Source organism: Rhodamnia argentea, chromosome 8 (genome assembly GCF_020921035.1).
Source record: "Rhodamnia argentea isolate NSW1041297 chromosome 8, ASM2092103v1, whole genome shotgun sequence".
Taxonomy (NCBI): Eukaryota; Viridiplantae; Streptophyta; class Magnoliopsida; order Myrtales; family Myrtaceae; genus Rhodamnia; species Rhodamnia argentea.
In genome coordinates, this window is record NC_063157.1 from 29443092 (window position 1) to 29465923 (window position 22832).

The following is a 22832-nucleotide window of genomic DNA, read 5'->3' on the forward strand; positions in this document are numbered from 1 at the left end:
AGTATACCAGTTTTGAAGTTTTTCACGGTATTAACCAAATTTAATGGATGATAAATTTGTTACATGTGTACCCGTTTGAAATTTTTTGTTGTCAAAAAATTAGTTTAGGGTAATTTTGTTATAGGTGTACCGGTTCAAGATTTTTTGTGATCAAAAAATCACTGCTCGTCAGATATGACAAGGCTGCGCCTCGCGTGGCCAATCACTGGCCGTCGCCAAGGCGAAGGAAGAAGAAAAAGAAAAATATATAAATGGTATAAAACATATAAGCTAAAATAGAAAGTGGAATATTAAAAAATTCGATGGGAGGAATTTCGAAAAGTTTTTTCACCTCTTTAGATTTAGGAATTCATTTTTCTAATTTTATACATAAATTATCCATTAACTGAAAAGTACTTTCCGTTGACTAAATCATTTTTAACGACAAAAGAGTGAAAATCCAAAAAATCAACTCCAGAAAAAACACTTTCACTCAAACACACCCTTAATTATAAAGGAATGACCGGGTCCTAAAAAATTCATGCGAGATAGACTCAGTTTCCCTTTCATTTTCTCCCACAGAAATAGATTTTAATCTACTAGTGTTGGCAAATTGTGCTTAGTTCGCCTATGGTCTTGCACTTTCAGCAAGCATGGCGGCATCACCCCAGCTTAATCTCAAGCCTTTGTCATCACACATGAGAAAAATCATACCACAAGTACAAACTCAACAAGCAAATGAACTCCAGATGGTTTATCTGGGAAGCTCGACATCGAAACTCCAGACTTGTACCGATGGGCAAATCTGTCACGCGAGTTGCCATGCCATTTTTTTGCACATGTTGAAAAAGAAAAATAGAAAACCACGAAGAAAAAAAAAATGTTACATGTCTCGGAGCTTCCGATCATAGGTATTTATCAGATTAATGACCGTTGACCGGTGCTCCGGGAGTACTGTCCGGTCATTGCAAAGGTCAGTGGAGCACAAGCTGGCTAAGTGATGGCAAAGTAGATGATAACCCAATGCATCACCTGCATCAACGGAAGTTTTAACACGAGACTGACAAATGTTTCTTCTTCTTTCAGTCCATGTTGACGAGTAAGTAACTTACTGAGTGTATGGCCATCTGTAGGTGCTGTGAGATAACTCGCCCTAAAACAGTGCAGGTTTAAACGATACTGGAGTTCACGGTTCGGTGCAAAAAGAAAAGATATGAAAGAATTGAGGAGAGCAAAACAAAATCTTAGCAACAACAGAGGGAGAATTTACAATGTCAGTGTCTAGAACAAGTTTCTGCTTGATGCCAACACTTAGCTGCATAAACTACGACTCAGTAGACAGGACAGGGGAGAACTGTTACAGCGCGGGTCAACAATTCTGATCAGCTGAAAGCCCTTTCGGAATTCATGTGAAACTCTGCATCTCCCTTGACTATGTTCTCTGTGATGCGATCATGAGGTTTCTTACTCCTTTTCTTGGCAGATATCGCGATGGCATCACATATCTCTCTTTTCCTCTTGTTGTTCTGGACCTTCTGGTTGCTGTTACTGTGGTTATTTTTGTTCTTATTCGAGTTGTTGGTATTGTTGTTATCTGCCCCAGTACTTAATGAAGTCTTCCCCTGAACTTCCAAAGCATCCTTCACGAAGAATTTCAACCTCCATAAAGTAGATTCACTCTGCAGAAGTCACATAACCGAAGATCATGAATTGTCCATGACTATGTCCAGCAAATAAAAACCGTCAAATTATAGAAAACAAGCCTTTCATGACAAGGGACAGATCAGGACCTGAGCATCCATGTCCAGATTTATTTCCTCAGCTGTTGATTGGAAGCTTGGATTATTCTGAGCGACAATCTCCAATGCCTTGAGGAGATCTTCAGGAGACAATAAACTAAGGGCTGTGCCGATGTTTCTTTTATCTTCAGTCGATATTTTCCTGAAATGAATTTCTCATGAGTTCCTCCTCATCTAGAAGAGAGAAATTGGCAGGAATCTTATCAGCCTTATTTGTAAAGCAAGCTCTAACAATGAAGAAACCTAAAGATATCAAAGATGAATATAAAGCATATTGAAACCATTGTTTCCTTAAGAAAAGGAGCTGGTGCGAAAAGGACTCCATGGTACTCCAACCAACTAATGACTAGGCTTAAGCTCCTCCAATTTTAGTTATTTACAACAAATTCCCTGTGTATAATCTATGTAGAACTTTATGCACCCTCGTTACATGCATCAAACATCTCTTCTATCTACCTGGTGCTATATTCATTGAACCACCAAGCCAGCAGAACAGCGGGGGCCTCATCGAGTCAATTGCATACATAACTTGAGAATCCAAACAATCAGTAATTATTATAATCTGAAAGATGAGCGAAAGATAACATCCTGTCACAATTTTTCTCAGCCATACTCAGTATGGAACTCAAGTTGTCGAACTCAGACACACAAATTTGGGCAATCAAGATTCTCAGACGGTGGTTTCTGAGGCAGGTTTAATCAAGTACTAGGGTAAACTCAATGGAGGTTTCCACTCCCACATGTAAACATGAACAATCCTGAAAATCTAATGTTTCATCACCCAACTAGCAAGATCTAAAAGTCCTTCAAATTAATCATTGCGCCTCCTTTGTGTACCTGAATTCATCAATGGCACCGGGATACTCCAAATAATTCATCATACTTAGACCATGTTATAAGCTTGAACAAGGCATAACAATGATAGTACAGGCCAACAATTCATGGTGAAGGCACCCACTTTCAGGGTAGCATCAACCGTCGTGCATTTTTAGTCAGGACAATATATTATTCAATGGTTCATTTCATTTAACAGCTGCATAGTCTTGGCGCAAATAATGTATATGCTGAAAGCAGTCAAATGGATATCAGTATATAAGCCCAGAAGCTAGAAAACACAATCTCAAAGCTAAAAAAGGATTGATATAGTTTCATCTAGAAGCTCCATATGTATAGAGTCAAAGGCATAAACCAGAATGGGAGCAATCATCATAAAGCCGATTTCATTTAAATTCTCCACAACAAAAATGCACTCATATGAAACACACCTGCATTTCCGAACAACCATTTCCCTGAGCTCTTCCAAATGCAAATCAACCTCATAGAGCTGAAATTTCATGGAAAAACAGGAGAAAACATCCCTTATTATTCTCAAGAATCCTAGAAAAAGCATATTTAACAGAAAAAGGAATTTGCAATTAAAAGAAAGCAACTTGGTTGTCTATGGATGTGTATGTAAAGGAACATGTTAATTCCAATTATCAAACACATATTATGCATATTGACGAGTGCAATACCTCATTACTTATGTCTCTTGCCAACTTTGCATAAGCAGCCTCCTGAGCAAGCTGCATGTCCATCTGCGCAACTGACTCCTCCTCATCCCGTCTTTTCTCCTAAATAAGTATGAATTATGATATTAAGAACATTAAAAAGAGCAAGAGTATGTTAGATTGAAAAAATCACAAGGATATTTGAAGAATCATGACAGTCCATCCAAGGAAGTCATGGCTCTAATGTTAATGAACCTAGGGAAAAGTTTCAATCTGATAGCCAGATGCCAACTAACCTCCTCGGTAACCTTGGGCAATAGCTGCAGCCACCTCTCCTCAAATTTTTCCAGCAAAGTTTTGGCCATTACGTGAACGTCACTTTTTTCAGCATTATATTTCATTGCATTCTTGAAAACTAACCTCACATCAGCACATATTTCACGGACATTTTTGTAACCAGTACCATCTTTAGCCTCCATTTGATTTTTTATTGTACTGAAGTCCATTGGCTTATCAATCACCTAAAACAGATCATCCAGAACAAAAGGTAAAACTGTCAAAAAAGGAACTGCAAGAACCAAAAAGTACACCCTAGAACTGTCCATTGTACTGACAACACCACAAGTACATCAGATCCCACAAGATCAATGAAAAAAGAAGAAAGACAAGGCCAACCAGTTGGAAAGTGAACGGACCACTAGTATATGAAAAATGATATTTTAAGATCCAAATCCAAGATCCAAATGCTTTCATCTTTTGTCCAGATGATAAGGATTTCTAAGATAAACTTATATGATGATATATATGCTTGAATTTTGTATCTTTATTAGTGGACCAAGAAAGAAGATGTACTAAACACAAAAACTTCCCAAACCAGCCATGCCTACAAGACTTCATGCCAACAACCATAATAAGCAGACATATGCATCAAGCGACTGAATGACAAAAACATAATAGAAAACGAATCATTATGGAGGCCATATGGAACAGGATTTGCATATAGAGTAGGAAAATAAGAAGAACAACAAGGCTGCCTCTTGATACAATATTCTGAATTCTCAAAATCTTATATCCAGAATATAGGCAAATAGAATAAATAAATAAATAAATAAAATTGCCTACAAGTCAACAATATATTCATGGTGAACATCTTTTAACTCATACTAAATTGATAAGACTGGTGTCGATTAGTTAATGATATTAATGAGTGGGCTTATGCAAGCATAAAGGAAAGCAAATACCCTTTTCAGATATCAAATGACCATGAAGCAGTGTTACGTTTTGATAAGCAATCAAACTATCACTGCTAAAATATCTTAAGATCAGAGATCCATCTGCAATGTGTTCAAATTATAAAACTTTCCCATCTTGTTTCATTGGATAATCCTGGGAAATATTGCATGAGGCGCCTGGAAGTGCATAGCAATCATTGGTATTGAGAAAGAGATGATTATATGTACCTCATAATAATCGTCCAAGCCAAGACCCTTAACATCTACGGGTTGCATAAAAGGCCATGCCCATTTGTGTTGAGTGATCTGACACCAAACATAGAAACAGATTAAATATAAAATGAGGATTCCTCTATCTCTACTAATGGAAAAACATACTTTCTTGTGCAAGAAAATTGAGGCCAAAAGCCATGAGGAAAGTTAAAACAGGCCAGAGGTTCAGTTAAGCAAAACACTGATCAATTAAATAAAACACCAATGAAACAAACATTTTAGAAAGATAAAGACAGTTCAAAGAACTTCTCCACACACCCCCCCCCGGCAAAAACAAAAGAAAAAGAAAACCCCCTCCAATCGATACAAACATGGGAACACGTTAACATGGACATAGAAAGGAAAAAAGAAGGGGGGAAAATAGAAGAGGTCTAATCAGGATAATCCATCATAATATAGCCAGTTAACAGCTGGACAAATTCACCCAGTATATTAACATAGTAAAGAAGTTAGCTAATTCCAACCTGTCTCTTCTTCCATGCTAAAAACCCAGAGTCTATGGGATCTAACTGCTCGGAAGTGTAAAAAGATCAGAATTATCACAACCTGGCTCTGCACTTCCAAGAAACCCACGACTTATAAGGATGTGCATGTAAAGAAACTAATTTGATCAATCCAACTAAGCAATGGATTTATACCTAAAGAGTATCTTCTAAAAGCTATGTCAGAACCAAAAGTTTAGACATGAAAACCTGACAATGATGCAAAATGAACGGCAAGTTCATTAAGCTAGCCAGCGATTACAACAGTCATCTTAAAAGTTGATAGGATAAAATTGTAAACCATCGCCAAAGTAATATATTCATGTAAACACAAAACCATCATGTTCTAATAGAGAGGCCAAAACAGGACGCATGCTATGGCAACTCGTTAATTTACTTGGTTAAAGGAGTCACTGCAGTGTACTGCATTATACACAAAATGCGCATAAACATTAGATGATTGCCTGGCGCAATATTGTGCCAAATTGGCGCATAAGCTCCTGCATTCTCTTTGTAGCAGCTGCTTCTCTGCGAGATGCATCCAGTTGCTGCTTCTTTAAGCTAGGGATTTGCCTCTCTTTATCTTTATCCTTAACTACTGAGCTACCTTTCAAAGTGTTCACTTGCTTTTTACTTGCGTTGAGATAGAACTGCTCAACTCCGTTGACTCTTTGCTCGAGCTGCGGAGGAAAAAGCAATCATTAACATAAATTGACCATTTTTTGCCAGACTCGAAAAAGCTTGCACTTTACTGTAAGATAAAGTGCATAACGGCAGATGCTACTCACAATGTGAAAGTAACCTGCATATGCTTCTTCATCATTGTATTATTCAGCTATATGTACAAAAGGGGGAGCGTCAAGAAGAAAGAACATGGCAACTTCACAAGCAAAAGAAAATCCAACATTGCCTCGATATCTTTGATGAGCCTGTAACAGGTATGCATAATTAAAATTTGAGCCACGCGAATAAACGGCTCCCCAACCCCCCTCCCCCCCCCCAACCCAAACAAAAATCATCTAAAGATGCTTGGCAGAGCATATACACGAGCAACCCACACAATTCCTTCAAATCCTGATCAACAAGGGAAAAGCATCCTTTCAAAACCTGCATATTTTACCTGATCGACTTTCATGAGAATCTCATCTACACGGTGCTTAAAACCGTCCAACTCTGATACATTGGCCTCGTGTTTTCCTGTTCCAGCTATATCATTGTCTTGTGCAGAGTCTACCGACGCACCCATCACTTCCATCTGTTACCATAACAAATCAATGTCATTTCAAAATCATGATGACTACTAAGTCCTAATTGCAAAGGCAGAACAATGTTCGACATGGACAAACACAATGCGAAAGTTTCCACCGGCGTCCGCTCAGGCTGCAACCACAGCATCGAGGAAATGTATGGCGAGAATGGAGTCACGGGCAGATGCACTTACAAATTAAAGCGACATTCTCATCGAACAACAGAAACCTAACGAACCCAGCTAAATCGTTTCCAATACAAACCACCTAATCAAGGAAGCGCGTAGACTTGGGAAAAACATCGTCACCAATGGAAGACGCTTAAATTAAACTATTTTTTTTGTTTGGTTTGCACAATTAACGTTTAGTCAGTACGATGAGATCAAGAAATAAGCGAAATTTCAAACGACCATCGTCGAGATATCAATTCGAGCAACGCCAGTGATGAACTCCTCAACGAGAAGAGCCTCTAAATGACCAGACGATGCAGGTATGAAAAAGATCCCAAATTGCCCCGTCCGGCGATCGAACGAGCATTGGGACGGAGATCGTCGGGGCTCGTGCGAGCTCCACAGCACCATTCTGCTGGCGATTTCCGCTCCGACCAGTAAATCGCGATGAAGTGTACCCGATGGCATGAATGTGGAAGAGCGAACACAGAGCGAAGAAAACGGAATCGAATCGAACACGAAGAAGGAGGGAAGATCGATGTTTGAGCATTTGAAAGAAGATTTCTTACCGAAGCGAAGATGAAAGTGAGACTCCGAGGCGATTTTGCCCGTGGAGGAGAGTTCTCCGGTCTGGGCTCGATAAAAGGATAATCTTTTTCTTTTTCCTTTTTTTTTTGTTTTAGATTTATGCTGTTTAAGGGCTTAAGTACACCACAAGTGCCATAAGTTGTGTACGGCGCTCACTTTAGTGTCAAAATTTCCAAATCGATCACTTTAGTGCTAAGTTTTTGTAACTTCGATCACTTAAGTGCCAACTTCTTTTAAAAACGATCATTTTAGTGCCGGAGGCGACGTGGCTTGCTGAAAATTCGACACGTGCCATTTTTTATTATTATTTGAGATGACGTGGCTCGGTGCATTTGACACTAAAGTGATCGTTTTTTTAAAAACATTGGCACTTAAATGATCATTTTTAAAAAAAGTTGGCACTTAAGTAATCGTTTTGAAAGTTTTGGCCTTGAAGTGATCGAAGTTACAAAAACTTAGCACTAAAGTGATCGATTTGAAAGTTTTGGCACTAAAGTGAGCGCCGTACACAACTTATAGCACGTGGGGTGTACTTAAGCCCTGTTTAAGCATATGTTTAAGTTTTTTGGGAGAAAATTCCAAGGCCCTTCTTGAGTTTATTTCGAGATTTCAAGTATTGGATTTTGAAAAAAAAATCACATAAAAGCCTAAAGTGTCCTCGTTTTTTTTAAAATAAGGATCTAAAGTGTTCATTTCATTTTTTTTTCTATTTCTTTTTCTTATTTTTGTGGCCGACAAGGGCCTAGGCACCCTCGCCGGCCACTAGGGGAGCTCGCCGGCTACCGCAGCCGTTGCCCTTACATTGTCGTCCTCACTGTCGCCAACCAAGGAAAAAACGAAGGAGGAAGTACCAAAAAATGAAAAAGAAAACAAGGAAAAAAAATGATATAATGGCCTTGACATATTTTTGCCAAGTGAGCACGTTTACTTTTCGTCATCTATGTAGCCAGCCATATAAGATCTTTAGCGGCATTTGTTAATTGAATTTTAAAAGAGGATAAATGGGTCATACAAATACAAATCTGGGATTGACGGTGTCATAAACAAAATGTTTAGAGTGAATGTGTTATAGGCTCACAGTGAATATAGTTTGAGGTTTTTTTTTAATGACTTTTTCCATTTCATTCTTTATTTTTTATTTTTTCCGAAGACAATGTTTCGTATAATTAGGTAGGCATCGTGACATTAACTTTCTTTCAACCATACCTTTAATCGACATTGTCAACCACATCAATTCTAATTTTTCAAAACTAAATATCAAGAGACTTGAATGTTCACAAATATTTCGAGAGATTGATTGCATAAATCTTGTTCGAAGGCCAGTTCGAAGAATAACGTATATATGGAGACCCAATATGCTCTTGTTTTTCCCTAAAATCATGTTTGGTTCCTTCAGCTATGCTCTTGATTTGCCTTCCTTCCATTGATGGAAAAAGCGCACCTCAAGGGCTAAGTCTTTTTGTGAAATGCAATCGATCAATTAAATTCCAAAACTTACATCGTAGGGTAAAATTAAAGAATATTGAATATTCAGTTTTTGAGTGTCGCACAAGCAGCTTTAGCTCGTTCATCGAAAATGCTTAATTGCACTATTTGAAGATAAAAAGGAACGCTTCGCTCAATCAAAAAATGGATTAGATTCTACAAGATCAAATCTATAGAACTTAAGGAATGATGGAAGGGAATAAAAAAATAAAATAAATAAATAAAAAAGAGAGGAAAAGATAAAAAAAAAAAAATAAGTAGATGAAAATGAAGTATAAGAATCCAGATTTCAAATGAACATATTCAAACCCAACTTTAGCTCGTTCAAGTACTTGATTTCACTATTTAAAGATAAAAAAAAGTTTACAATTCGAATGGACTGGCCGAAAAATTTATAATTGTACTCGTCATTTTTTTTAATTAGTAACTCTTGAGATCTTATTCTAATTGAAATTGAAAATATTTGAAAATGAAACCATCAAGTGGCATATCCATCGGCCAAAAAACTAAAAAAAAAAAAGAGGAAAGGCTTTGGGGGGCATTCCGAGAATTGAACTCGGGACCTCTCGCACCCTAAGCGAGAATCATACCACTAGACCAAATGCCCATGGCTGTGCCTTGTTCCATCGAAATAAAACATTTAAAGTTGCCAATAGTCCGTGGGACGCAAAACCTTGTCTGGGTCTCCTGTTCGTCATCAGCGAGGTGCGAACCAAAACCTCGGCGAGGAGAGTGGAAGTGCGGAGAGAAGGAAATGGCGAGATCAGCTCTTCTCCACCTACTGCGCTCCCAGTCGAAGCATCGTCTCTCCTCCACCTACTTCTACACAGGTCTTTCTATCTCTCTCTCCACCTTAACTTCGACCTTTGTTACTCTGTCTCTCGAAGGTTAAAATGTGTGCAATCGTGAAAGGAAAGGGAAGAGATATTCTGCATCATCGTTTTCGTTTGACTGCCCCCAACAGGAAGTTAGCGCTGTTTCTGGTGCTTTTTTTTTCCTTTTTCGAGAGAGTGTGTGCTTTGCTCCCGCTCGCTCCAGCTTTTTGGAAGACCACTTTGCTTGCGGCTTCAGAAATGATGTGTCGCAAATTGCGCTTTTGGGACCTGCGATGTCACGAATTGCTCGAGTTTCGATTAGCCCGTGACGCCAATTCTCATTCGGTGGCTGAGTCCGTTTTGTGCCACCGAACGAGAAAAGGTTAGATCTTTTGCTATCTTGTGAAAAGATTATTTAAAGACAGGCTTGCTGGAAAGTTAATCGCTTTTGCTGTATTCGCGCTGTAACGGTGGTCATTTTTTGATCTTGTGTCGGATATCAAGGAAAAGGATATGCTATTGATGCGATCAATTCTTTCCGATTCACTGCTGATGGTGTAAATGTTCTTTGCTTAATAGGAACTTCACTATCTTTTTGGTTCCTTGGCAAATTCATAGTTGGTGGTTTGTAGGACGTCGTTCAATGTTTCTGCAGATGGAGTCCAAGCATTGCTTGAAACCTTTTCGCTTTGATGTTCAGCATGTTGTTATACCGAGTGCGGCCATTGCATATAGCATAATTGTCAATGTTGATACCTCAGTCCAAAGTACTTGCGCTGTTCTGTTCATCTCCTTACGGATGCACTTCGGAAGCTCATTCTTTTAGGCTCTCTCAGAAGCTCGATCACTTGAGCTCATCTGTGCTTGAAGACAACTTAAGTAGAAAAGAGAGTCATTGAAGCTTTAGACGGTGTGACCATTGGCTACATGAGCGAAATGGCCGTTGCTTTATCCCTCTTAAGGTTACTAATACAAGCAAGTAATCTTTTCACCCCGAATGGTTGGAGTCAACTTTTGGCTCTTTGGCAAGCTTGCTGAAGTAACATAAAAAGTTATGCAAATTGAGGCTGAGAAGGCTGATCATCGTTGTACTTAATGGGTAGATGAGTCCACAGATGTTGAAATGATGATGGTGACTTAATCATTTTCAAAAGTAGTTTCCACTCAATTACTCAAAATCATCGATCTTATTCTGCAAGTCAATTTAATTTGATTGAGTTCTCTTCATCCTGTTCTTACGGAATTTTTATGCTCTTCCCATGTTTCAGGCCAACGGTTGTGTAGATCTTTAGCATCGCCTCGAACATGGAGTTGCAGACCCAGTTTGACCTCTGCCATCCAGCTTTCAGCTGGTCACAGAAGATGGCTGTCTCAGAGCACAGCAGCTGAAGAAAGAAAGTTCAGTGATGCGCCACGTTCAGGGGGCCAAACTGGAGAAGATGAGAAAGTTGACATTGTTGTTTACCATGGTCCAGTTTCAACCACCATTAGGAAAGTGAAACTCCTATCACTCTCTAGTTGCTTTTTCTCGGTATTACTGGGACCTGTTATAACTTTCATGACATTACCAAATATGAGCATGATCCTGAAGGGCATGATGGCATCTTCCGTCTTACTCATCAGCGCTTCAACAACTGCGGCTCTTCATTGGGTTGTAAGCCCATACATTCATAAAATGAAGTGGCGGCCAGGTTCCGATAGTTTCGAGGTGGAGATGATGTCATGGTTAGCGACTTATGTTCCAAGGACGATCAAGTTCTCGGACATTAGGCCTCCAGAAACTAACAGGCCCGTCGTGACATTCAAGGCGAATGGGAAATTCTATTACGTGGATGAAGAGCACTGCCATGACAAGGCTTTGTTGGCCAGGCTGACCCCAACAGAAACCTCCAGTTCCTGAGCCTCCTTTTAGCAACTCGTAGTTGGAACAGGGCTGGTGGGAGCTTTGGAGGAGATCTCGAGGGCTATGGCTTCCAGTTTTTCCTTCTGACGAACTTTGAGCAGAGATCTTCTTTCGTTTCATGCATCTATACCCTTTTAGATCTTTGTGAAACCATGTCCGGGATTTTTGTTTCATCTTTTGACAAGATATGTTTCCAAACAACAAAGATTGGCACTTGCTACATGAATGGTCAAGTGCCCGTGACCGAAATCATCTTTTCACTGCTAGTCTCCGGAAAATGGCCATTGGTTTCTCTGTCTTGTCGTTACTGGATAGTTCACAGCAATGATTTCGCATCTACTTCTCCGAGTCGCCGCAGAGAATCGGCAATTAGGAATGGGATAGTGTTTGCATGGTTCTGGTTCTTGATTCTTGAAATGCCCTGAACTTAACTGACATTGTGACTACCAGGAAAAGAATCCAATTCTCAATCCTCATTCCTGAGTTTGGGGAAACGAGAATGATGTTGGCGCCCAGTTGCTCGAAATCGATATCGTCTGTGCAACTTTCATTTGATCGAAGACGGCTATTTCCATTTGAAGAATAAACAAGTATAGAGACCTTTTTTTCAATTTTTTTTCCTGCAAAATAGTCAGTTCAACATCTAGTTCAACTTCGACCAAAAAATAAAAATAAACATCTAGTTCAACATCTACCTTAAAGAAGCGAAATTTACGAAAAGCCCAAAGACAACACAGTTGTACTAAGCCCAAGGCGTTCCCACAAACCCAAAACCCTCGCTCCCCTCCCTGCTGCGAACCTGAACCCGGAGAGTGCATATCGAAAATGGCGAGATCAGCTCTCCTCCACTTGCTCCGCACTCAGTCGAAGCACCATCTTTCCTCAGGTTATCTTCTCGCTTCTCTCTCCCTCTTTCGTCCCTCCTCTCTGTTCTAGTGGTCAAGCCGTGTTCGTCCAATCCATTAACCTAAAAGGACAGAAGAAAGTCGCTTCCTTTGGGGCGCTCCTTTACTGGAGAGATTCTGCTGCTCAGTGGATGTGGGTTTGCGTTTGATTGAACTTTCATTGTCGAGGGTAGGCTTCGAAAACAGGCATGACCCTTTTGATTCGGTGGTGTGGTTAAACATCTCTTGCACTTCAATTGTTTGTTTCATGATTTGGTCGAAGGTGTTGAGGGGTTCTGTAAGGTTTTGCCTCAACATCGCAGAAGATATGCTATTGGGTCGATGAAGAGGTTGTGTTGTAAGAAGAGGGCTGGCTATGAACCTAGTTGTGATTGCTATATTCACTCTTAGCCCATCTTTTGTGCTCATGTGGAATTTTCGAGAAAAAAAAATGTGATGCAATGGGTGCAATCTACATCCATTCTAATTCTCGATGTGGGTAAGAGAAGGTACTGATTCTTTAATGTTCTTTACCGACATTCATACTTCACAGTTTTTTGTCACTTTGGTGAAGTATACTTTGCGGGTAACTGTACATCAACTCAATACGTCTGAGATGGAGTCCAAGCATGCATTACAAGAACTCATTTTCTTGTGATGTTTGGCATCATTTGTTATCGAGTGGAGTTATTATGTTCCTTGGAATTTTCTATCTGAATGCATCCTTTGCAGTGCCACTGCATCGATGTCTGAGTTCGAGTACTTGAATTGTTCAATTCATTGTTGTTGTGACTGCAGCACCCCAGTAGCTTGTTCTCTTAGCTCTCTACTACACTGTTCTCCCATTTGTATCTTTTTTTATTTTTTGTAGCCGTGTCAACTAATGTATCAACTGCCCCATGAATCTCTCCTGCAAGCATGAGCAACCCCCTCCCCCTCCATAGATGACAGCTTAAACAATAAGAGAGTAATATTAAGTTTAGATGACATAATGATTGCCTACCCAAGCAAAATGGTGATTTTTTTTATCTTGCTTCATGGAAGTTACAGAAGTATCTTAAAAATGTGGCCGAGAAGATTGTTTATCGCCGTAAATGATGGAAGGAACTTCATATGTTCATATAGAATTATGTTGATGTTAAATTCAAATTGAAAAGCAGTTTTTAGTCAATCTCTGGCAATATCATTCTTATGCTACAAATGAAATACTTTGCTTGAGTTCTGTTTCTCTTTTTATTCCAATATGTAAATTTCTGTGTTCTTCCCATATTTCAGGAAACCTATTGTGTAGATCTTTAGCATCACCTCATAAATGGAGTTCCAGACCTAGTTTCAATACTGCCACCAAATTTTCAGCTGGTAACAGAAGATGGCTATCTCAGAGCCCAGCTGCTGAAGAAGAAAACAAGATCAGCATTGGACCGCGAAGGGGGGTCGCACCTGGAGAAGATGAGAAAGACAACAGCATTGTTTACTATGGTCCAATTTCATCCACTATTAAGAAAGTGAAACTCCTATCACTCTCCACATGCTGCCTCTCTGTATCCTTGGGACCAGTCATAACCTTCATGACATCACCGGAAATGAACGTGATCTTGAAGGGTGCCGTGGCATCTTCTGTAATATTCCTCAGCGCTTCAACCACCGCGGCTCTTCACTGGTTTGTCAACCCATACGTTCACAAATTGAAATGGCAGCCTGGCTCTGATAGCTTCGAGGTGGAGATGATGTCATGGTTAGCGAGCTATATTCCGAGGACAATCAAGTTCTCGGATATTAAACCTCCAGAGACTAACAGGCCCTTTGTGACATTCAAGGCGAATGGTGATTTCTACTTCGTTGACGAAAGCCACTGCCATAATAAGGCTTTGTTGGCCAGGCTGACCCCACAGAAACCTCCAGTTCATCAGTCTGCTTTTAAGAACTTGTAATTGAACCATGGGAAACTTTGGAGGATATTTCGTTCAAGGCTTTGCTGTCGCTTTTTCCTTCTGATGAGCTTCAAGAGACAACTGCGTAGAATGGTAACCCGGATATCTTCTTCTCTTTTCTGCACTTCTAGAGGGTTTTTGAGCTCTATGAAATCACATTGGAGATTTTTGTTGTCTTTTGACTGGCTATATTTGCATTCTGCATAAAATAAAGATGATTGGAATTGCCACATCTCAAGTATCTTCAGGGAAATTAAGCTCATGAGAACTATCATAGGTGGGGATCTGTGTCGTTGATGCTGATTATACTCAATCTCAAGTCGAGATGAGATTCACCCCGCACGCGATGTCAGTTGCAACAGGAAAAAGGAAATTCACTGACTCTCCAGGAAGAGGCGAGTAGTTTCTCCGTTTTGCTGTTTCGAAATTGTGCAGAAAATTTTCGCCGACATTTTGTTGTGAAAAATGGGCATTCGGTATCGGGTCGGTCATGCGTCGCTCAGTTTATGTTGTGACTCAGGTCCGAGGCTATTACAACAATCAAGAGATCTCTTGTTGGCATCAGGCGAAAGGAATGGTCAAGGAAGGTTCTGGTTCTGGAAGGAGAAGTTCCATAGACAACGGTTGCGCGAAATTTGGGCTATTAGAAAATTTCAAAGACGGAAAACTTCAAGTGAAATTAGACATTGGAAGGGCGTAGCACTCAAACGCAGATCAATTTCCTGCCACTTTTAGCACACGGACACCATTATCCTTTTGAACTGTTGCGGACGTTCAATCTACTCCCTGAGAAGTTCTTCGTTCAACTGGAATTCGGAACGTGCTACGTTTTCCTTCTGTTATTTAAAAACAAAAAACAAAAGCAAAAACCTAGACAGGAACATATGTACCACTACGGACTCTACCCTTTTGTCCCGGTACATTGTGCGACGAGGATGATCGGACGACAGACAATCCGATGGCAAGGCGTTTTGAACACCCATAGTTCTATTGGAAAGAAAAGGAATTTGAAGGATCAAATCCAACGTTCATTAAAATGCTTGTTTCTTCCCTACAAGCTCTTCATCCGCTACTTTTGAGTACAATAAGGGCCCGTAGACTTAACTGAAGATATGATTTTTTGCAAGCAACAACGAATATGAACTAGCCATATTATGCGCAAATGATGTGTTTACTGCAGATCAATTCTGTAGTGGCATAAGATTTTCAGACCAACCCAGACATACTTACCATTTCTTCTCTCGAAATCCCTGACCGGAACTAGTTATGCCGTACTCACACAAAGCAAAACCATAGTTGCAATCCAACTTCCAAGGCCCAACAGCTAAAAAGGGGTGTAGCGGTTTTGCCAAACGACCGCTCTAGTTTAGATGCACAACAGCGATGATATGACTCACAAAGAAGAATTGGTAAACAGGATATGAGACAGCGTATGACATGTAAAAATAACAGACTAGTCCAAATGAAACGAATCCCAGGGTTCTAAAAAGTACATTCCAGAAAGCAAAAGGGACTCAAATCTGACTCAAGGTCATGGCCAAACCATGCCACCGCCTATCGAGCACCCAGTTTTGCAACCAGCCACAAGATGAGGACAGATAGACGACGCCACAACCTGCAAATGACACGCCTAAATGACCAAGAGAGAAGAGGCTAAAGGTAGCCCAAGCTTTATTCCAAATACTATAGAGATGATTTTCAAGTATTGAAGCGCCCGAGCTGGACTGCACGGTTCACTTGCCACCCTTCTTGGCAGCAGACTTTGTGACCTTGGCACCGGAAGGATCCTTCTTCTCAACACTCTTGATGACACCGACAGCGACAGTCTGGCGCATGTCCCTCACGGCAAAACGACCAAGTGGAGGATACTCGGAGAAAGTCTCGACGACCATGGGCTTGGTGGGAAGCATCTTCACCATCCCAGCATCACCATTCTTCAAGAACTTCGGCTCCTTCTCAAGCTCCTTACCCGATCGCCTGTCGATCTTGGTCAACAGCTCAGCAAACCTCACAGCAATGTGGGAGGTGTGGCAGTCGAGAACGGGGGCATAACCACTTCCAATTTGTCCAGGGTGGTTCATGATGATAACTTGGGAGGTGAAGTTGGCTGCTTCCTTGGCGGGATCGTCCTTTGAGTTGGATGCAACGTAGCCACGCTTGAGATCCTTAACAGCGACATTCTTCACATTAAACCCAACGTTGTCACCGGGAAGAGCCTCTTGGAGAGCCTCATGGTGCATCTCAACGGACTTAACTTCAGTGGTCAACCCAGTGGGACCAAAAGTGACAACCATACCAGGCTTGACAATACCCGTCTCAACTCGACCAACAGGGACAGTTCCGATACCACCGATCTTGTACACGTCCTGAAGTGGGAGACGGAGGGGCTTGTCGGATGGTCTCTTGGGCTCGTTAATCATGTCGAGGGCGTCAAGCAATGTTGGGCCCTTGTACCAGTCAAGGTTGGTAGACCTCTCAATCATGTTGTCTCCCTCAAATCCAGAGATGGGGACAAAAGGAATCTTCTCAGGATTGTATCCCACCTTCTTCATGTAAGAAGAGACTTCCTTCACAATTTCATCATACCTAGCCTTAGAGTACTTGGGGGTAGTGGCATCCATCTGTTATAAAAGGATAATAAGTTCAGTTCTAAATCAACACACACACAGCAATATACCAACAGCACCCTGGAATAACCACTACACCTTGTTACAGCAGCAAATCATTTGCCTCACACCGAGGGTGAAGGCCAGGAGAGCATGTTCACGGGTCTGGCCATCCTTGGAGATACCAGCTTCAAAACCACCAGTGGTGGAATCAATGATGAGAACAGCGCAGTCAGCCTGGGATGTTCCTGTAATCATGTTCTTGATAAAGTCACGATGTCCAGGAGCATCGATGACGGTGCAGTAGTACTTAGTGGTCTCGAACTTCCACAAGGCAATATCAATGGTGATACCACGCTCGCGCTCAGCCTTGAGCTTGTCAAGCACCCAAGCATACTTGAATGATCTCTTGTTCATCTCAGCAGCTTCCTTCTCGAATCTCTCAATCACACGCTTGTCAATTCCTCCAAGCTTGTAAATCAAGTGTCCAGTGGTAGTTGATTTACCCGAGTCGACATGGCCAATGACCACAATGTTGATGTGAACCTTTTCCTTACCCATATTGATGTATGAGGCTCAAATACTGTCCAATGATCAAAGAGGAAATTCTTAGATCTTAGGATGAGAATTTAAAGTAGCTTGAAATAAATGGGAAAACAAGAAAACTCATATTAGTAGGGACACATCTATTTCAATTAAACATATCCTTGTTGCTAATCGCAGCATCTTTTAACACCATGTCTCCAGCTTGTCAAAGTCAGGAGATCAACAAGAAATTATGCAAATGATTATCATTACCCATAAAACACTAATCAAATTCAGTCATATGACAATGATGAGACATAGAGCCAAAGTTCAAAGTTTGGTCTTCATGACCGACACGACGCCTGCATATCAAAGGAAGCAAAGAGCACAGGTTTGAAATGTGTTCGGTAAGATTCTCCCAGAGGCAGGTATTTACCCAAGGCACTGATGTAGAGTCTCCCCAGTAAGCGCGTTTTAGGGAGTTGAACGAACCACTTTGGAAATGTACATCTAAAATTTATAATGAGCATCTGGAACAATAGGCATCTGAATGCAGGCTAAGTGATAATTGATAAAGACCAGATTCTTTAGCTTCTCAAAAACCAAAGCAGACATAGGAAAGGCAAAGCAAAAGTCACGAAACGTTACACACTAATCTCGCATGCAAACATAAGGGCGGCAAAAGGAAATCAGATCAGATCAGATCCCCAGAAACATAGAACCAAGCATCGAAGAACGCCTTCCTAGGCTTCTAGAGTCATAACATCATTAAGAAATCAGACCAAGCAAAAAATCATCCATAACAGCAAATCCACGACCATATTCCTCAACAGACTCGAAGCGAAAGCTTCGAATCGCTCCGTTTCAATCATCAAATGCTCAAACTCCAACCATCGGTGACTTCGAAATTCTACAGACGCAAACGCAGCATATTCCAATCACAGAAAACGCTGAAAAGATCATATCAACCCAGCCGAGTTCCAACAATCTCGAGCTCAGAAAACCAAACAAACAAACAAACAAAACAAACCGAGCACGAACACTGATGATTAAACGACAAGGCCGATCAAAAAACAAGACCGGCAGCAGATTGGAGGCTCACCTTTGAAATCTCAGCTGTCGAGCTCCAAAACCCTGGCCGCCAGAGAGATGATGAGCAGAAGTGAAGGGTTGCGATAGGGTTTGGGACCGAGGACAACCAGTTCTGGCTTATATAGCACCCCGCAATGCCATTTCGTTTCCCAGGAGTGTCCTCATCGTGCGCTCATAATCTCAACATTGGCCTTGGAAGCATCTTCGTTTCACTTTCATCCTCATTTCTCTCGGTAATTACCGAATACCCTCCCCCAATCTACCTTAGTGCATTTACTACTTTGGAAAATTGCACAAATAGTCCGTGAATTTTAACATAATATCCAATATGATCCCACAAATTTTAATTTATTCAAAATTATCCCTGAACTTTAGTCCAATATACAATGTACTCCTTAAACTTTTAATTTGTTCAATGTGATTCCTAAACTTCTCAAGTTTGTCATTGAACTATAAAAAAAAAAGTTCAATGTCATCATTGAGGTTGAATTAATGAAAGAACAATACCGAATATTTTCATATAGTTCGGAAACTAAGTTAAGCATATTCCAAAAGTTCGGATATGTCAAGTGTCAAGGCCGCTTTTCCAATCTCCCACATTGAGTTTCTTTTACTTAAAAATGCACAAAAAAAAAAACTAATTGTTCTTTAATTTTGACCGAATGTGAGATGTCATTCCTAAATTTTTAATTTTTTCATTGTGTTCCTTGAATTAATCATAAACGTTCACGTGCTTCTTTTGATTGAACAAGCAAGAAAGAGAGAGAGAGAGAGTCGCAAGTCCCTAAAATGTTGCTAAAATGCGAAATCTAATCTCCAAACTATTGTTAAATGTGCAATCTAAATACTTAAACTTTCAGTTAACCCAATCTAGGCCCCCAACTTCTGTAACAAAGTCAAATTATTCATTCATACTATTCATTATTTTCATAATTACACTTTCATTTCAATCCAGTTTCTCAACAAAAAAAAAAAAAAAAAAAAAAGCTATCTTGCTGTTAGTTCCTTTACTTTTTTATGTTACACATATTACGATAGTAATATTTAGCATTCCATTTAAGTATACTTCAGCTTATGTTCTCTATGATCATAAAAGTAAAATCTCATTTAGAATTGTATGGAGTTGATATTCCTTCTCTTAAGTCTTAGTGATTTCATAAGAATATCTAGAAACTCTATGTATAGATACTTGTACTCACATTAATCTCAATCTTGTTCTTATTTTCTTAGATGGATAAAATTATCAATTTTTTGCATTCGTGTACTCTTGATTAAATTCAGTTAAATCCGTGCCATGCATGGACTAATGTTGTTTTTTTTTTTCTCCTTTTTAAGATTGTGTGCGACGACTCCCAAGTCAATGGAAATAATTACACAATGTTGAAAAAAATTATTAGATTTTGAAGGAAATAAAACTGTTATATTACATTGAAAAGATTTTGTGAATTACTCTGAGGACATTACATGAATATATCATTACGCTTTATATACAAACTGCTAAATGCTTATATTACTATAGAAGCAGATTTCGTGGACAAAAGCGGACTCCATCTAGTTACTTGTGATGAGATATACTATGGATCTTCATGCAATCCTCATTGCGTATTGGGTAAAAAATTTCCTCACTAACAGTTCATGATTTGGTTAGGTATTCCCTTCCTAAGTTTTATTGATTGACCACAATATAAAAGATCATTCTCGTAACTTTTCATATGAGGAATTTTAATTGATTGGCAATCACCCCGTAGATAACTTCCTTTATTAAAAGTTTGATGAGTGGATTCAAGGATTTGATTGTACTGGCAAACAAATCCTCTCAAATCTCTGGTCTTTCAAATCTCAACGGCTCCGTGATCTTTGTTCATTAATCTGTGAACCTCGATCTGGTTCTATCCAGCAGAAAGCTTGGGTGACGAGGAGTATAAGTGCTTTCATAAGGACATATGGAATCTCTATGTATCTTTCTATAGATACTTGTACTTACATTAATTTAAACCTTGTTCCTATTTTTTCAGATGATGAAATTATCGAATTTTTGCGTTTTGTGTATTCTTAATTAAATTCAGTTAAATTCGTGACATGCATGGACTGATGCTGTTTTGTCCCTTTTTTTTTTTTTTTTTTTGGTCATAGTTTTGTCCCTTTTGAAGATCGTGCTCCCTACGACTTCCTAGTAAATGGAAATAATTACATAATTAGTTACATCAAAAGGTACAAAACATTTGGCCTAAAAGGACAAATGGGCAATCAACGAAGAATTTGCATATTTATTTCATATCAAGGCCAATGCGGCATCTTCTAATAGTTACTGTTGCGTTTACCCCGTGCCAAATGGGTGCCGCCTCAGAAATTAGGGCAGATTGGAATGTGTCTGAAATAGTGCTGAAATTTGCATTTAAAATTTTGAGATAACGATATAAATAGTTTATGAACTTTAAATCAATATGCAATATAATATTTATACTTTTTAATTTGACTAATATGGTTTTTGAACTTTAACTTGATAAATAATGTGGTCCCTAAATTTTTAAGGAAAATTTTCAAAAAAAGGTCTTAAAGTGTCTTTGTTTTCTCAAATAAAAGCCCGAAGTAAACTTTGCTTGAAATAAGGGCGTGAAGTATCATTTTTATTTCAAAGAAGGACCTGACTAAAGGGTTTTTTTGTCTTTCTCATATTTTTGAATTTTTTTCTTTTTCCCTTCTCTTTTCTTTCTTTTTTTCCTTTTTCTTCTTTCCCCTTCCCTCCCCAACGTCTTCTGCAACTTCTTCAACCCGACGTCTCCTGCAACCGGTCATCCTGGCAGAGTACAGCGCGCGGCCGGAGCCATCGTCGACCGCGACCATGGCGGTGAGGATGCCCCCGACGCCGGTCCTGATTGAAGAAATCGTGATGGAGGTGTGGGGGTCGTCGATCCTAAGGAGGATCTGGTTCTCGAGGCAGACGAGGGCGGCGCTAGAGACAATGCAAGTGGTCCAGCTTCCGTCGATGCAGAGCAGGCGGGTGCGCTTGGCGGCCACACAATGGGACAGCCATTTCTGTTACCTCTTCGCACTCTGAACCAGTAAGCTCGTGGGTTCTTTGAGTGGCGGGTTCATCAAACTCCGTTCTACAACACAAATTCAAAGAAAAATCAATCTGTTCACGCATGCCCCGGATCGAAGAGAAACAGTAAAATGAGAGCAAGAACAGAATCTGCAACTCGAGAGTATTGCATTCATGTCATCTCTGGTTTTCTAGCTGTTCTAATCGACGAAGTTATATTCAATTACAACCTAAGCACCCCAAAAAAGTAAAAATTCACACGCCTGGTCCTGAACCACCGAGCTATTATTGCACGAGCCGCCGACTACCATAGCTTCTGACTATCTACCCCTACACCTACCACACCGTGCATTGTGAGCCGCCCAATCTCCCGCTCCCGCATCTGCTCTCGTCCCACAGCCGCACTCGAGACCGAAGGCAAGAGAAGTTCTCGACCACGTCCCATCTGTTCGGCCATGACTAGGAAGTTCTCGACCACGTCCGGTGATTCCTCTAGGCATCGGCCGCCAAGCTCGAGCAAAAATGGCTGCCTTTTCTCTCTCTCAGTGGTGTGATAATGCGAGACATTCAGTGTGTTAAAAGGTAGCAGAAATGGCTGTCCCACTGTGACGAGGCCGCCAAGCGCATCCGCCTCCTCTGCATCGATGACGGTTGGACCACTTGCATTGTTGCCGGTGCTGCCCTCGTCCACCTCGAGTAGGGGTGAGCAAATTAGACCGGACTAGCCCGGACCGGACCAGGCGGGTTGGTTTGATCTTTGAGAGGGGTGGTCCGGTACCCGGTCCCAATAAATGGGACCAGTGGCCGGGTGGTCCGATCCTCGGATCCAGGTGGATGGGACCGCCCTGACCGTCCGGACCGGGACTACCCATAATATATATAATTATTTATATATAGATATATACAATTAAAAAAATGAAGCTTTCATTTGTTTTTAATGTTCATTTATTGAGCCATTTCCATTGTTAATATGTACATTCTTGAAACTCGGACAGTCCCTCAATGTTATAAATGTGATATATCCTATTTATTATGGTTTTTTCTAGTGCATTGTGTGGTGAGTATACACTGGCATGTTCTTTTCGGAAAAAAATGATTCAATCGATTTATTTAATATAGTGGTAGCAATTTCTTACTGTTCATGCGTTTTGGCTGTTCATTTCAATGAGTAATCCCGTATTTTGTTTCTGTACATTGCTTGGATGTGGAATCCGTTTAGTAAACAACACCACTATAAGTATGTATTCGCCGACTAGGTTTTTTCGATTCTGTCCTTTATATATCTTTA

At 40.3% G+C, this 22832-nt stretch overlaps 4 protein-coding genes, 1 long non-coding RNA gene and 1 other non-coding gene across 8 annotated transcripts; 3 read left to right on the plus strand and 3 right to left on the minus strand.

Annotated features, from left to right (window-relative positions):
* Positions 1-1201: 1201 nt before the first annotated feature.
* Positions 1202-7339, minus strand: LOC115754095 (transcription factor GTE1-like). 3 transcript variants are annotated; one of them, XM_030693025.2, is made up of 9 exons: positions 7242-7339; positions 6376-6510; positions 5720-5935; positions 4729-4806; positions 3565-3789; positions 3293-3391; positions 3044-3102; positions 1770-1920; positions 1202-1658 (listed from the first exon to the last, which is right to left on the minus strand). In XM_030693025.2, the coding sequence occupies exons 2-9, from the start codon at positions 6508-6510 to the stop codon at positions 1362-1364; spliced, it is 1260 nt and encodes a 419-aa protein (XP_030548885.1). In that variant the 5' UTR covers positions 7242-7339; the 3' UTR covers positions 1202-1361. The 3 variants fall into 3 exon arrangements, with proteins under 3 accessions (XP_030548885.1, XP_048140121.1, XP_048140122.1); XM_048284164.1 differs by lacking the exon at positions 7242-7339 and adding an exon at positions 6913-7235; XM_048284165.1 differs by lacking the exons at positions 6376-6510; positions 7242-7339 and adding an exon at positions 6044-6158.
* Positions 2251-2537, plus strand: LOC125316250. Its single transcript, XR_007199556.1, has 2 exons — positions 2251-2458; positions 2505-2537. It is a non-coding gene; the product is annotated as an uncharacterized LOC125316250 (long non-coding RNA).
* A 1941-nt stretch (positions 7340-9280) lies between the features above and the next one.
* Positions 9281-9352, minus strand: TRNAP-AGG. Its single transcript has one exon. It is a non-coding gene; the product is annotated as a tRNA-Pro (tRNA).
* Positions 9353-9442: 90 nt separating this feature from the next.
* On the plus strand, positions 9443-11710 carry LOC115754087. Its single transcript, XM_030693009.2, has 2 exons — positions 9443-9575; positions 10829-11710. The coding sequence occupies exons 1-2, from the start codon at positions 9500-9502 to the stop codon at positions 11458-11460; spliced, it is 708 nt and encodes a 235-aa protein (XP_030548869.1). The 5' UTR covers positions 9443-9499; the 3' UTR covers positions 11461-11710.
* A 476-nt stretch (positions 11711-12186) lies between these two features.
* Positions 12187-14519, plus strand: LOC115754086. Its single transcript, XM_030693008.2, has 2 exons — positions 12187-12349; positions 13623-14519. Exons 1-2 carry the CDS (start codon positions 12289-12291, stop codon positions 14276-14278), a joined length of 717 nt encoding a protein of 238 aa, XP_030548868.1. The 5' UTR covers positions 12187-12288; the 3' UTR covers positions 14279-14519.
* Positions 14520-15649: 1130 nt separating this feature from the next.
* On the minus strand, positions 15650-18663 carry LOC115754084 (elongation factor 1-alpha-like). Its single transcript, XM_030693006.2, has 3 exons — positions 18512-18663; positions 16984-17467; positions 15650-16899 (listed from the first exon to the last, which is right to left on the minus strand). The coding sequence occupies exons 2-3, from the start codon at positions 17443-17445 to the stop codon at positions 16012-16014; spliced, it is 1350 nt and encodes a 449-aa protein (XP_030548866.2). The 5' UTR covers positions 17446-17467; positions 18512-18663; the 3' UTR covers positions 15650-16011.
* Positions 18664-22832: the final 4169 nt, after the last annotated feature.